The 15,797-nt window shown below is 44.0% G+C and overlaps 1 protein-coding gene across 19 annotated transcripts in view; it reads left to right on the top strand.

The window, feature by feature from the left end:
• Positions 1-15,797, top strand: part of Afdn (afadin, adherens junction formation factor) — a 120,157-nt gene that overhangs the window by 95,072 nt on the left and 9,288 nt on the right. For 9 of the 19 annotated variants that reach the window (XM_074070180.1, XM_074070164.1, XM_074070220.1 and 6 more), the window contains 9 exons: positions 915-980; positions 1,131-1,204; positions 1,685-1,803; positions 2,846-3,040; positions 3,636-3,727; positions 4,169-4,351; positions 5,530-6,528; positions 8,484-8,519; positions 15,419-15,553. In XM_074070180.1, the coding sequence (XP_073926281.1) occupies positions 915-980; positions 1,131-1,204; positions 1,685-1,803; positions 2,846-3,040; positions 3,636-3,727; positions 4,169-4,351; positions 5,530-6,528; positions 8,484-8,519; positions 15,419-15,553 (1,899 nt within the window). The remainder of the gene's footprint in view (positions 1-914; positions 981-1,130; positions 1,205-1,684; positions 1,804-2,845; positions 3,041-3,635; positions 3,728-4,168; positions 4,352-5,529; positions 6,529-8,483; positions 8,520-15,418; positions 15,554-15,797) is intronic. The other 10 variants (XM_074070275.1, XM_074070194.1, XM_074070265.1 and 7 more) reach the window with 3 other exon arrangements.

Here is a 15,797-nt window from a genome sequence, read left to right as displayed (position 1 = left end):
TTATTTTAATTAAGTCCTTTGTTGAAATCATTGTCTCTGTCTCCTTCTAGAGTACCCTCTGCTGTTTTTCTTTATTATGACACAATACTTCACAATTGCTAATTGGATATGGATTTACTTCTATTTGTTGTGGCCTAAAAATTTATACACTCAGTTGTCAAATACTGTCAGCAGTACCCAGTAAGATTTCATGCATGTGATTGCTTGTTTTGATTGTTCCAATAAATTATCCAAAGTGTTGATGTGTTTGTGTTACAGTTGTGATGTCTAAGTAGAATATTGATTGTTCTGTAATTATCTCTGATACCCAATTCTGTGTCACAGAAGCCATCACTCTTTCACAGCACAGCAATTCTATGTGGGCTGTGTTTTGTTGTTTTGGTACTTACTTAGTTGCAGTGTATGAATCACAGTAGTATTTTCTGCATGATTTTCTCTTACTACCTATACCCCTCTTACTGTTTGTCACAAGAGGTTCTTTTTGTCTTAAATTCTAAATTATATGTATGAAAAGAGCAAGGTTATGAGGCTAAAAATACCACAGTAAGTTGCTTTTTGTACTAAAGTGGTTAATGGTATGTATCAAGCATAGTTTTAATTTACTTACACTTCTGACTGTTGAAGCTGTTCTTAAGTCTACTGGAGTCTTTTCATCAACTGATCTGTGAGTAATTTGATTTTTCAGGAGTTTTTCTTCTGAATTTGGAACCATGAAATAGAAACACATCCTGTTCATTTCTTTAGTTTTACTAAGTAGTGTGTTGATTCTGTTAGTAACCACTTTTATTCCAGTCTTCCTGTGAAGATGAAACCTGGGGCATTGCCACAGTTACGTGTGCACATGTGGATTGGTTGTGTTTTGCCGCCCTTTCCTGCACAGCTTTCAGTGTGCTATTTTTGCCTGTTTTGCATAGGGTGCCGGCCAGGACAAACTGGGGATCTACGTCAAGTCTGTCGTGAAAGGAGGGGCTGCAGATGTGGTTAGTATTGACTTTAGAGAAGCTCACTCGCAGTTGTTGTGTGTTTGACAAGTGACATGGAGGGTCGTGTGGTGCTGGCTGGAGGAATGCATGTGTACTTAACTGCCTTTCTTCTCCCTGTTATGTCTCACGCCTTGCCGATGGGCTTAGGATGGACGATTGGCTGCAGGTGATCAGCTTCTCAGTGTGGATGGACGAAGTCTGGTTGGACTCTCTCAGGAAAGGTATGATTGGTTGATTCGTTTAAAACTTAGTTTTAACACAGTTCGGTGATACTTTGCATTCAAATTTGAAATTGGGAAACAATACTACAAAAGCCCTGGGCTCTTACCATTGTTCACCTTGCTAAGCACAAAACTCTATTAGTGTATGTGATGTTTCACTTGTTATTGAGTCTACGACAGTTTATTTTAAGCTACAGTGAGTATGTATATCCATTTATACATGCATTTTATATAAACGTACAGTCTTTAGCACTTCCTGAAATTTTTTATTATAATCTTACTGTTCTTAATGTTATACCAGGGTGTATGTTTACATTTTTTGTAGATGATTTCCAAAGGAAGGGCATGGGCAAAAGATAATCTGCCTGCAAGTCAGGACTGTTGCCCAGAATAGCACATGAACTGGAGACAGGAGCACATTTTGTTCTGCCTATGGCTGCCACATGGCAGTGAACACCGTTTCTTACATTCTCTTCCTAGGGCAGCAGAACTCATGACAAGAACGAGTTCCGTGGTTACACTCGAAGTGGCAAAGCAAGGTGCCATCTACCACGGCCTGGCCACCCTCCTCAACCAGCCATCCCCCATGATGCAGAGAAGTAAGAACTGGTGATCCACTCACCCCCCACCAGGGGCAGCTGGCTTTTACTGATTCTCTTCTGTGAGGTGTATTTTATAGTCATGGCCTATTTACTGAAACAGGCTCACTAAAAGGACATACTGACAAAAACCACATCTCTGGTTAAATGCCTTGACTTGGCCTGTTTTTCACTTTTTACATAACATAAAACTTAACTAGAACATGGGTTAGGAACCAAAGAGGGAAGGACATAGTCAACCAGAGTCAGCAAGTGAGCAGGTAGGGAAATAGTTGGCAGTCACACGAAGGATGGCTGCTCTACTCACAAGGAGGTGACCCGTGGACGAAAGTGTTAATGTAAGAACTAAGAAAAGTATATTTGGCTTTTTAAAAAAGTTACTTTAAAAATGGTTACTTTATTACTTAAGAAAGGTAAGTTTCAATTGGTGAGAAAAGAAAACTTTAAGAGTGCATTTTTCCCATAGATCTGTTTAATGAAATGTCTTCTGTATTGTCAGGACATTTATTTGACAGCTCCATAGAGATTCTAAGCTGGGCACCGGTGGCTCACACCTGTAATCCTGACTACCTGACTACTTGGGTGGCTGAGGTCAGGAGGATCCCTATTTGAGGACAGCAGGGGCAAATTGTTCTCAACACCCAATCTCAGTGGAGAAAAGAGCTGGGCGAGATGTTACACACCTGTCATCTCAGCTGTGGTGGGAATGCTAAAATAGGTTGGCCTGGGCAAAAAGCCAGAACCTATGTCCCATTAACCAGACCAAAAAGGGCTGGCGGAGTGGCTCGGGGTAGAACGCCTGCCTAGCAAGAGCAAAGATCTGAGTTCAAACCCCAGTACAGCTTCCCCTTTCACCCCCCAAAAAAAAGATTGTATACAAAGATTGTACACACTTATCTGAGAGATCTCCTATTTCTTAGGTGGAGTGCTTCTTGGGAAGTTTGGGTGTTGGTACATTTATTTTTATTTTAAAGCTGATCAGAGTGTTTAAAATAAAATCTTAGAACCAATGAAATAAAGATTGAACATGCTTTGATTTCAGTTTCAGATCGTCGTGGCTCAGGTAAACCCCGACCAAAGAGTGAAGGCTTTGAGCTCTATAGTAATTCAGCTCAAAATGGCTCCCCAGATAGTCCTCAGCTGCCTTGGGCAGAGTACAGTGAACCAAAGAAACTGCCTGGTGATGACAGACTGACAAGAAACAGAGCCGATCACCGCTCCAGCCCCAATGTGGCAAGTAAGTGGTGTTGCTCTATTTATGTACCTGTGTGGTCATAGTTAGTAGCAAGAGGACACATTGTGTTTTGCTTGTTACTAAGTGAAAACTGAACCTTCATCTACTGGCTAACTAGGATAGAGTTTTCACAGGGATATCATAACACTCTTGTAACAGAAATAAAACCTAGATGGAACACCTTTGAGTCAGTTGATGCTATAGGCAGAAATACTTTGTTAATGTCTCTTGCAGAGGTTTCAGATTACCAACAGAAGCGAAATGGTTTTTATACTTTTAAAGGTTTGGTAACAAAAAAGGAGAAATTATAGAAGGATATACAAAAGAGACACAGACTCAAGAAGCCTTAAGAATTTACTGTCTGTCCCTTTCCCAAAAATGTTGGCTAGTCTCTGGTCTTAGAAAAAGCTCTGATGCCGGCTCTGGGCTCTGATGGCACAAGACACCGTGTGGGGTGGGAGGACCTGGCTTCTCACGAGTCTTGTTTTTGCCTCTGTGCTAGACAGCTCATTAGCACCGTGATGATGCTGGTCACTGCCTTTAAGGAAATATCATTACATTTAATACCAGACTTTTTTTTCTTGCCTGTTTCTAACAGATCAGCCTCCTAGTCCTGTGGGAAAGAGCACATATGCCTCTGGAACAGCAGCTAAGATAACGTCTGTCTCCACTGGAAACCTCTGCACTGAGGTCTGAGAGATGCGCCGAGACCCTTTTCGTGTGTAGTACTTACGGTTCACTTAGAGCCTGAGTTCTAATACACACTCAGCAAATTAGTGTTGAAAAGTTAGCAAATTCCTAAATTTGCGACATTTCATCTTTTGATTGTTTGTGATACTGAAATTTGAACTCAGGGCTTCACACTTGCTAGGCAGGCACTATACCACTTGAGCCATTCCACCAGTCCCAATCCTTTTTAAATATTAGTTAGGTATATTAGTTTTAAATTAATAAATTTAGGCCAAATAAAATGTTTTTTCTCATTCACAGTACATTACCAAACTTAATTTTATTAATGTAGTATTTAACATGCTGTTTTTGCTTTGATTTCTAAACTAGAGGACTAGAAAGTAAATTAGTCTGTTGTCCAGTTGTAAGCACCTCACTGTTTTTGTTCTTCCCTCTTCACAGGAGCAGACCCCTCCACCCAGACCTGAAGCCTACCCTATCCCCACTCAAACATACACCCGAGAGTATTTCACCTTCCCAGCCTCCAAGTCCCAGGACCGGATGGCTCCTCCTCAGAACCAGTGGCCAAATTATGAGGACAAGCCACACATACCAACCGACAGCCATTCCAGTATTGCAATTCAGGTTAGAAATAAGGGCTTCCTCAAACTTTCCTCAGCCCCCAAAGGAGTAAGGCAGACCAGTTTGATCAATAAGGAAACGAGTGACTTCTAGATGCGATATTTTCTGTACAATAGCAAGGTGTCTTCTTATTTTTTCCTTTCACAGTTTTGTGGTTAAAGGGGAATGGAGTAGAATACAGAATACGGTAGGAGAAGGGATTTCATGTTCTAATGCTTGATAAGTAAAATGTTAGTAATCTAAAGTGTAATTACAGCTTTTACAGAGGGGTTTCTGATTCCAGCAGTGAAAAATGAGACCTCAGTGACATCACTTGCACTTTTTTCTCTCCCGCCAGTGGAACCTGTGGTAGGGATATGTTAGGCTATCGCTCTTTTAAAGTGGTATGTTGTCTGCTTTGTTGGTTGTTTATTTTCCAGATTTATATCTTCAGTTTCTGCTCGTTATCAAGGCAGGGAAAAGATATGACTCAGACATCACAGTGATCATTTCTATCAGGGTGAACTTTCAGACATGCTACTTTGCAGACTTTGTACCAGCCCTTTGAAAAAAAGTTTCTCTGTCTCTCATGCACTCAACAAGACTTTGTCCATTGGAGTTAAACTACTGCCTTTTTTACATTTCTAAGATTGAAGCAAAAACATCTTGGATGAATGAGACTTGTCCTGGGCTGAGTGGCCCTATCAAAGAGCTCCTAAAGCTACTCCTGAGCTTAGAACTCATTCAGAAATGGATCCATGGATGGATGGTTATGGTGTGGTAATTGGTAGTAATTGGACTTGGTTGCAGAGGAGTATTTTGTCGCCCGTGGTGCAGTTAGACCACACAGAAGTCAGTGCTAGGGCTGGTCCCACCTGGAGGCTGTGCAGATGCTCTCATGCTCTGCTGAGGAGTTCGGGGGGAAGGCACCAGCAGTGACACACCTGGGTGTTCGTGTGGTTTGTGTTTTCCATTGGTGCAGAGAGGAGAGGAACTGCATCTTTTCCTTTGTTTTGCATATAAATTCACAACAGTTTATTTGGCCAGTGAGTTATAGAGCAGTCTCAGCTTCTAGTCTGTGTGCTTTGTTCCACACTTTCTGTAGTCTTTCTTCTCCATGAACATGAAATTATCTGTGAAGTTTTGATCATTTCTTCTGGTGAATGGCTGGGGTATAATGGTTTCTCTTTTTCTTTTCCCAGCGTGTCACCCGTTCCCAAGAAGAGCTTCGGGACGAGAATGCTTATCAGTTTGAGCGGCATCGAGCAGAGGCCACTATGGATCGGAAGTCCGATAGTGATATGTGGATAAATCAGAGCTCTTCGGTAGAATCTAGTACGTCTAGCCAAGAGCACCTGAACCATTCTTCCAAGTCAGTCACCCCTGCTTCCACACTGACCAAAAGCGGCCCTGGCCGTTGGAAAACCCCAGCAGCGGTGCCACCCACACCAGTGGCCGTCTCTCAGCCCATTCGAACAGACCTGCCTCCACCACCCCCTCCACCCCCTGTGCACTACCCCAGCGATTTTGACGGGATTTCTATGGACTTGCCTCTCCCGCCCCCTCCCACCAGCCAGGTGGGACCACAGTCTGCTCAGGTGGCTGCTGCAGAACGGAAGAAGCGAGAAGAGCACCAGCGGTGGTATGAGAAGGAGAAGGCCCGCCTGGAGGAGGAGCGCGAGCGGAAGCGCAGGGAGCAGGAGAGGAAGCTGGGGCAGATGCGCACCCAGTCCCTGAACCCTCCTCCTTTCTCCCCCCTGGCCACACAACAGCTGAAGCCAGAAAAGCCTTCCACACTCCAGAGGCCTCAGGAAACAGTGATTCGGGAGCTGCAGCCCCAGCAGCAGCCCCGCACGATCGAGCGCAGAGACTTGCAGTATATCACAATCAGCAAAGAGGAGCTGTCCTCAGGGGACAGCCTGTCCCCTGACCCATGGAAGCGAGATGCCAGGGAGAAGCTGGAGAAGCAGCAGCAGAGGCACATTGTGGACATGCTGAGTAGGGAGATCCATGAGCTCCAGAGCAAGGCAGACCGCAGCGCGGAGGAGAGCGACCGTCTGCGGAAGCTCATGCTGGAGTGGCAGTTCCAGAAGAGGCTCCAGGAGGCTACGCAGAAGGATGAGGACGATGAGGAAGAGGAAGACGACGACGTGGACACCATGCTGATCATGCAGCGCCTGGAGGCTGAGCGAAGAGCCAGGGTAAAGGGGGAAATGCCTCTGCCTCTGACCTGTGTGTGTTTGTTATGGAGACAGCTCAGCCAGCAGTCGTGAGGAAGGGCCCACCATGTTTACTATAGGTGTTACTGTTGGCTGACGTCCTGCAGATGTGAGCCAGGGTTCCAGGGCTGGAAAATTTTGAGACGTACTTTGACAAGAAGTAAATGCAGTTCAGATGGAACTGTCTTGTTCTAATTAGTAACCTCGTAATTACCCTTCTAATACTTCCATTGAGAAAACAGGAATTTGCTAATGACCACTCATAATCTTGATTAGGGATTGGCAAAATTTTTCTTAAAGGGCCAAGAGAGTAAATACCTGAGGCTTGATCAGCCCGTGTCTATGGGGTCAGAGGATCACTTGGCTCTGCTGCAGATATCACACAAACAGTGGGTGTGGCTGAGTGCCAAAGAAGCCCAACAGAAATGGCCTCAATTATGAGTCAAGGAAACTGTTCAGGACATGAGCTTACGTTCAGCATCATTAGCAGAAGTAGAAGCAAGCATTCATTATAGTCATAGTTGTAGTGTAAAAGTGCTGAGAGCTTTTGATCTGATTTGTATCTCTCCGTACTATAAAATGGTTTTTGTGTCAAATAAAACTTTAAAAGTAAAGCTTAAAATGCCAAATTTTAGGTGGAAGCCAGATTTTTGTTACCCTGTCAAGAGAACTGTTAAGAGAGAGGCATTTTGATATGAATTTGTGGAGAGTGCTATTGACTATGTCATGCTAATGAGTTCTAGTGATACTTATCTACACAGTGCAGTATTAAGAGAAAAGGTGGCCAAGAGCTTGGTTGGTTTTTTTTGTTGTTTTTTTGTTTTTTGTCTTTTGGGTTTTGTTTCTAATTTCAACTCTTCTTTAATGCTGGAGCATTTACCTCACGAGGAAATTCAGTCCACACAGAGCTCTGTGGTGTGATCCCTTTTTACTTGCTCTGTGAATTTTTCCTGAAAAGTCTCTCTCTCACACCTACTTCTTGATAGATATATGCCCAAAATTCAGCTGGAACCCCTATAGACACTTAAGTTTCTTAAATAAGACCAAAATGTGATCTGTGATTTTAAATGATTGCATCGCTTTTTATTAGTATGTAATCACTAGTACACTTCCTTAAATCCTTAAGAATGACTTCACCATAGAACAATTTTATTTGAGAGAGCAGCTATTCAGTTAATGAAAAAGATTTTTACCATCAGAGTACTCTGAGTAGCTTTCATTTGCTTCACAGCCAGTTGTACGTCGCTGTGGCCTCACCAGCACCAGAGCTGGTGTGTGCTCTGCTCGGCTGGTCACTGAGCACACTCGTGGCCTCATCTTGCCCATGGGCCCATGTCCCAAGATAGGAGGAAAGGATGACTCTGCCTTTCCTGCAGTCATACTTTGAATGTCCAGCTGTATATTTTATGGCTAATGAGTACACAATATCAGCACTTCTCAGTGTTATAAATGTATCCTAACAGTAGTGAAAAATTAGTAGCTGCATTGTAGCATTGTGTAGTCACTCTTCTGTGAAGATGAAGTTTTTATTGACGATTTGTCATAGTTTTCCAAATGTTCATACACTGAATGCTTCAAATCCTTTTAGTATCTATTACATTTGGAAAGGTTTTTATGCTAATTTAGTAAAAATTTTTTTTTTGATTTATTATATTTGGGTTAACAATATAGTCTCCAAATAAGAGAGCTAAGGGAAATTTTGCTTTTTTTGTTTTTTATGCCTGTTGATGATGAAAGTCAAGTATTTAATAGCATGTAGACATTTTTCTGTTTCCAGTGCTAGAAGTTAGTTGTGGTTTTGTAGATTTCTCATCGGGTTGTTCAAAAACAGGCGAAGCATGACAGCAACAAAGAATGCCGGTGGCGGAATGCAGGTCTAAACCTAACTTTTGTTTCACACTTCATCTTTCTTTTTTTCCCTTCTCTACTACCTGCAGCAGACTGCTATGCCAGCAATCTCTGTTCTAGATTTGGTATGTTCTTGTTTCTTTCCCTGTCTTGATTTTCTCCTCTCTTGGTGGTGGCTGTTTTATGTCTCAGTGGATCAGCTCTCCCTCGGTCTCCTCAGTGGAGGCAGCCCTGTGACATTTAGAAGCATGCCTTGAATGTTACTAGACTTAGATACTCTTTGCTTTTCTCATTAATTTTAAATGTTACTGTTTGTTTATGGTTTTGACCTTTTATTAGTTTGAGTCATAATTTGATTCTGTGTATTCCTAACCTAGTCACAAGTACATGAGCAAAATAAATTTTGCACTGAGCAATCCATTTCACTCTTTATTACATTAGAAATAGATTTTAAATATCAACAGTATTTAACAATTTTAGGTTCTGTTGTAAACTCAGTTGAAATGGTATTGACACTGCTCCTAGTTTAGATTGAACTGAGGTACCACTGTGTTGGCAGAGCGAGAGATTTCCAGTGAATATGTATTCTGTGTTTTCTTTGATAAGATCACATGAATTTTAGTTGAGTTGATGAGCCATACCAATTTATATTTTGCCCACAAATACTTGCAGTAGCATTCTGCTGTGATTCATTGTGTTGACTGTTAGTGCTGGAGAAATTTGGTTGATCATTGAGTGCTCTTTGTGCTTAAATACTGTATCTGTGTCACCTGCATAACAGTTATATTCTGACTGGCATATTAACTCTTTAAGTGAGTGTCTATTCTGGGTCAGCTTCTAAGTGATGTGGAGCCACTACCCCACAGTACTTGAAAAAATCCTTGAATCCCCAGGAGTGATGGCACCACCTGTAATCAGCAGTGAGGAAGCAGAGACAGGAGGATTGAGACCAGTCTGGGCTACATAGTAAGTTCAAGGCTCTCCTGATTTACATAGTGAGACCCTGTCTCAAAAAAAAAAATCCTTTAATCAAGGTTTTACTTTAATGGCCTTTTCACCAAGTAATACTCCCCTCTTTTCACTTTAGCATGGGAACAGTCACCCAGAGAGAAACCTTTCTTAAAAACAACTCCCCTCCCTGGTTATCAGAAGGCATATTTTCTGAGCTCTGATATTTGTTTATTTTACATCAATCAAAATAATAAAATACCCCCCCAAACTTTGTGTCAGAGGTATTTGTACTGGAAGATGTTGATCAATTAATCTTTTTTAGGATCTCACTCTGTAGTCCAGGCTGACCTCAAACTCCCAGTGCTCCAGCCTCAGCCTCCAAGTGCTCAGATTACAAGCAAGTGCAACCATGCCTGGCACAGAATTATTCTTGGTGTGAGATGCTCATTTAACAAGTGTTTATCAGCATCCATTTTATGGCAGTGCTCCCTGTATAGCCCATGCTGGCCTCCAGCTCTTGATCCTCTGCCTCAGCCTCCTGAGTGCTGGGATTACAGATATGCCCCACTTGCCTGGGCCAGAGAGGGTTTTTTGTGCTATGAAGACATCTGTGATGAACAATAATACTTAATCTAAGATTTCTATTTCAAAGAAGCTATTTTGAGTTGTCCTCATTTTGAGAGGATAAGTATTCTGAGTTTTAGTGTTGCTCTTAACCACCACGTTTCTGAGCACTTCTCGGCCCAGTTCCCCGTGAGTATTAATACCATTACTGACAGTGCTATTTTCTGTAGAATTAATTCTTGTGTGTCAGAGTTGGCAGGTTATCCTGGGCACCTCCTCTGGGGGAGATGGGTAGGTGATGATTTCCATGATCCTGTGAATAGCAGTGCTGCCCTATGGTCTTATGACATGCTCTTAGCACATCACAGGATTCGGGGTGACTCATGGGATAATGAGGCAATTCTTGCCATGTTGGGAGCAGCCAAGTTCCATGAGACTGGAGGGTTGCCTAGACAGGTCCTGTTCTTCTTTCTGGTCTCTCAGGGGCTGCTATCCCTTTCAGTCCAGGGCCTGCCTCCTCCTCCCTCTCCCTGCTCATCCCAGATGCATGGCTTTGAGGACCCATTCACATTTCTAGTTCAGCCCCTCCCACACTAACGACCTGGTTGCCCACCTGCCTGTTAGCGTCTCCTTCTAGAGATAGCTACAGCTTTGCAAGTTCAGCATGTTCATCAGTAAATCCCTTTTTGCAGCGCACCCCACTCTACCTCTACCTCTTCCTCCCTGTACACTTGTAGTTGCCCAGTCAAGAATACGTAGTCCACCATGATCCCTTTTCTTTTCTCTGTTCAGAAACTACTGCTTCTCTCTCTCAGAACCTGACTGCACCTAGGTACTCCACTCCTCCCATCCCCAGTGTGAGCTGCTGTCATTTCCTGCTGGTCACTGAGGAGAGTGTGGCTGGACTTGTCAGTTCTGCTCCTGGTACCTTCGTGGGGCAGTTCTCATCAAAGCAGCTCTAGCAATCCCAGGAGGAAGTCCCCGTCACCCTGCTGAGTGCTGCTTCTTCACCTAGACAGACAGGTGGGGTCTTCCCAGGGTCTGTTGAGGCTGTCGGTCTCTACCATCCTCCATCCTTTGGCCTGCCTGCCCACCCAGTGAGGGGCTTCTCAGCGTGCCAGGCCAGCTTCTCCCCAGGTGTCATTGCCCTTCGCTAGGGGTGCCCTTGCTGACTCCCTCAGTGAGATGTGCCTGCCCGGGTTGCTTGATGCTGATGTGCATCTGTCCTTACTCAGCTCCTGGCTGTGCTTCCCTGCACTCTGCTTGTTTGCTGAGCACTTGCCGTCCTCTTGCTCACACCCCCTCCTCCCACTTGAGGCTCCTCATCATATATGGGTATTTGCTGCTTTGGGGTAGCAATACTGACCTTTTGTCTGCCCAAGTTCCTGGAAGAGTTCTGGCATATGGTTGGTGGTCAGTCATGCTGAATATGGTCTGGGGCCCAGATCCTCAAGCTCCTGATGGTGTGTGTCCTTCATACCACCTGACAATAAAGTCACTGTTAGGTTCTCTCTGAGTTTAACTGCTAAGATGCTACATGAAGCCACAGCTGTCCAAACCAAAATATGTTTTGTTGGGACTCCAGCTCCCCTCCCCACTTCCCTGAGGCCAAAGAATAGTGAAGCACTCTGTCTATAGGGCCTTTCCCTTAACTCCCATGGCAAATCCATTTCCAGGAGTCCTGGAGTGTGTTGGGACACTTACATCCTGTGGTCATAGTACTCTGTCCTATCTGGAGCCTCTTTAACTGTTGCAGCCCATTCAGTTAAGGCCTGGGATGAGTGGATATTGACCTGGCTGAGGTCTAGAGGATACCTCTTGCACTTAGTGACAGCTTGTGTAACTTGTGCCCTTATTGCTTCTGTTACTTACATTTCTTCATAACAAACCTGTACTGTAGCCGGTACTGTGGGTGAGTAGAAGGCCAAACCCAGTGTACTACAGCCTCATCCCTATCACGCAGATCAGGTGCAAGTCAGCATTGTGAGCAGCATTTCCCAAGTCATGTTAACTACTCTTACTGCTGGCACAGAAGCACCTCTTTTTCCCAAAGTGGCATTACCAGGACCATCTTTGAGCTAGACATCCACTGGGCCATGGCTTATGTCACCTTTGTCCTGTCACCAGAGGTTAACAAGTCCTGTACTGACTAGGACAATCTGAGAGCTCACAAGAACGAGCCTTCATCCTGAGTGATAACAGTGACCAGATGTCTTCAGAAATTTCTGCAGCTCTTCTGTTCTCCAGTGAAAACCCCTGCTGGGCCCCTTCCTGTGCTGCACTTCTGCCTGGCTTTGTTGGGGGCAGTAGCCACACAAAGGGAGCCCCCAGGTAGAAGAGATCGAGTCAGAAGCCTTACAGACATTTCAGACCCAACTGAGGAATTGGTCTCAGAGCAACCACTGGTAGGAAGTGCTCTCCACATGGCCCTTTCAGTTTGGAGCACCCTTGAATGATGGGCCTGCCCAGAGTGGACAGTGCCTCTCCAAGGAAGGCAGTGCTGCGTAAGAACTCGGGAGTATACATTATGGAGCAGAGCAGAAAACCGCCGTGATGGCATGAGATGGAAGTTGCCAGGCAGGGGTGCAGCTGTGGGTCCTGGCCCTCTGAGCCTTATGCTCTACTTGGGGGCTACTTGCTTATGTCTCTGCTACTGGGATCTTTCAGCAGCTGAGCTTTAAATTTTAAAACTTTTGAGAAAATGGTCATTTTTCTTAAATTAAAAAAAGCAAGTGTGTGGACCACGTGGGCCGTACTAAGTAAGAGAAGGGTTTGTGGCCCTGGTCTCATTCAGTGTGTACCGTCACTGAAAGGGAGGCCTTTGTTTCCTGGTAGCAAATCTGACGCTAGACACAGTTGTAGAACTGGACTCTGAACCCAGGTATTACGGTACCAGAGGGCAGTAGAAATGAGTGATCTGATCAAGGGTCTTCTTTTTCCCCTTAAACTTTGAGCATTTTTATTGGAAGAGAGCATAAACAGAATAAATATTGAAGAAAAGAATTTTTAAGAACTTTAGTAGACTTTGAATTGTGTTCAGTGAAAATGTCAAAAAATAAAGGCTATCATGACCTTATTTTATATTCACATATTTAAACACCGTTGTCTGTTTTACTGAGATTTCTATAATCAAGATACAAAGTAACATGTGCTGTGAAATTATAGACTCATGGATTTTGACCTGCATTATTTTTTAATCTGAAAAGACTTTTTTAGGAGTGTGGACTGCTCGTCTCTCAGGACCTTGGTCCAAGTTGACACGCTGGTTTTGAACTTCCAGCAGCAGTCCTGGTTTTAGAATAGCTTTAGTTCAGACCACTGTGGTTTGTACCTCAGTGTCCAGCATGGCTGTCCTACCCAAGTGCAGTGTCACCTCCCCAGGCGGTGTGTTGCTGGGCTTAATGTGTCTGTGTAGCTGTCGCTGTTTGAGTAGTTCTTGGAGTAAATTTAGAGCTTCTTTAATTCTTAATGCTTATGGAAGGGGAAGGAATGTGAAGCAGTGCTTTCTGGAAGAACACAAAAATTGTGGGGGAAATGAGAACACATGAATTAGTAATAACTAATGAGCTGAACACAAGGAGAAGGCTCCTTGCTTACACCTGCCATCTAGACATAGAAAAGTAAAGCTTTATTAGAAAGTGCTGTGCCTATTTATAGATTTACAAGGCAGAGTTTGTACTTGTAATTAGAGAATTGTACTTGTTCTGGCTTCCTAAAGTTCCTGTTCGGTTTAAAAGAGCAAACCGATTCTATCATCGTACAATATGTTCGTGCCCAGAACTGCTCTTTTAGGTCTAGCAAGTACAGCGTAATGAAATTAGCTTGCACGTTGTTGGAGAGGGGAGCCCTCAGTGCATCAGTTCATTCTGCTGCTTTTCTGTAGGATATTTCCTGTCCTCTGTGCTGGTGTATTTTGTGTTTTCAGGTGGTGCTATTTTGCATCATCTCTGTTGAAGACTGGAGCTCTGGTCTTTGTTTTTGGCAGTGAGTTCCTGACCCCACCCCATCCCCATGCAGGGCCTCAGGCACCTGCTGTTAAACCACACCCAGTTATCCCAGCCTCCCTCTCAGGCTTGTTCCTAGGTTATAGTAAAGAAAAAATTAAATTCATTTGCCTTTTTGAGAAGACAATTTTAATTTTTTCTAAGATGTTTCCTTATTTAGTGACATGAAAAAAAACAGTAATGCAGGTCAATGTATTCTTCCCCACCAGATGCAGTATTTTGTTTCACAGAAATCAAGGGAGAGAGAAGTTGTTAGATTTTTTGTTTCTAAAAAAGTATATAAACACAATTCAAATGTGTTTCTGCTATTAACAATTTGTAGAAAGTCTGGTAATTGGTAGAAATGTAGAGGGACCTCACCTTGCAGGAATTTTAGGAACGAGATTGTGAATCAGCTGCTCTTGATGACATATCTAGTGCCACTGTGGGAGTTCCAGTAGCCCAGGCCTGTGCCAACTGAGAAGGAAGTGGAGAGTGACACTGCCCCAGCTAGAACCACAGACAGCTGTGTGTCGAGATGAACAAAAGGGAGCCTGTCCTGTTTAGTAGCCCAGGCTGCCTTTTTAGAAGAGGTTTTCAACCTGTAATGCAGAGAGCAGAGAAGAATATGACCCTCGGGAGCATAAAGGACCCAAAGCCGTATAGAAAGCACACATAGGGCATTTGAAAATACCTGTAAGTGTTGGAATGCTGTGACAGAAAGGTGTTGTATCTTTTGTGTTATTTTAAAAAGGCAGAACTCAAATGACCAAAACTAGAAGAAAAACGAGGTAATGAATTCTGGGCCAACTTAAGAACTTTTGAACTAACTAGCACCTACAGCTGAGTGTGCTGAGTGGGCTTGCAGTAGTCCCCAGGTGCTTGAAGTATTCAGACACAATTGAGTTCCTTCCACACCTCAAGTTCAGACTGACTCAGAGCCTGGGGTTATCCAGAGTGCAGAAGGAATCCTTGGAAGTCCAGGATGGGATCCAAAGGGCCAGGGAGGAAGAGCACAAGGTCCTCACTGACCGAGAACAAGTGGGTTGGGGGCAATGGGGGCAAGCAGCATTGTGCTGCCGTGGGGCCCCACATTCCACAGGAGAGGCACTTTCTTCTTGCATTCAGGAGGTGGGGGTGTTCTGAAGTCCCATCTAGTGGGAGCTGTCTGCTGTTGAGGGTGTTAAGGTACAGGGGCAGCTAACAGGCTTACTCTAATACAAGAATCATGCTTGTGTAATGCATGAATATCTGAGATAACTTGTTTCTTTGAGCCATGATTAATGGAAGAACAACTCTGGGACTGTGGAGACAAAGTACTTAGGTAACTCATTTTGAAATTACAGGGTTATAAAATGTGTAAGCTTTATCATCTTCCAACAGTGACATAACCTGGTATTTTCTATTTAACTTTCTGTATGTATGTGTCTGGGTGTGCCTTTGTGTGTCTGCCTGTCTCCACGTGTGCTTTTATGTTTGTGCTGGTGGCGTTGACTGGGTGAAACTTAAAAGCAGTTTGTTGTTAGTTGCAGGATGAGGAACGCAGGCGCCAGCAGCAATTGGAAGAGATACGTAAGCGAGAAGCAGAAGATCGATCAAGACAAGAGGAAGAGCGTCGTCGCCAAGAAGAGGAGCGAGTAAAACGAGATGCTGAAGAAAAGGTCATGGTCCTCTAAGGGCAGCTAGAGTTTTACCAAATTAGCCTGAACAGAATTGATTGGCTGGGCAGAGGGGCTAGAAATCGTGTGTGTCTGGGACACCCAAGACAGATGGGACTGGGTCTTCCAGCTTCTGTTTTTGGACCAAAAACTCTAGCCCCATCTGGCTGCCTGCCTCTCTTCTGGACTGTCTCCAGGCTCCCTTGCCTTCTGAGCTGCTCTCCCTCAAACTCCTGAGCACCCAGGG

The sequence above is a fragment of the Castor canadensis genome, chromosome 1, assembly GCF_047511655.1.
Source record: "Castor canadensis chromosome 1, mCasCan1.hap1v2, whole genome shotgun sequence".
Lineage (NCBI taxonomy): Eukaryota > Metazoa > Chordata > Mammalia > Rodentia > Castoridae > Castor > Castor canadensis.
Note: the sequence above shows the minus strand (reverse complement) of the source record. Positions and strands in the feature narration are given on the sequence as shown.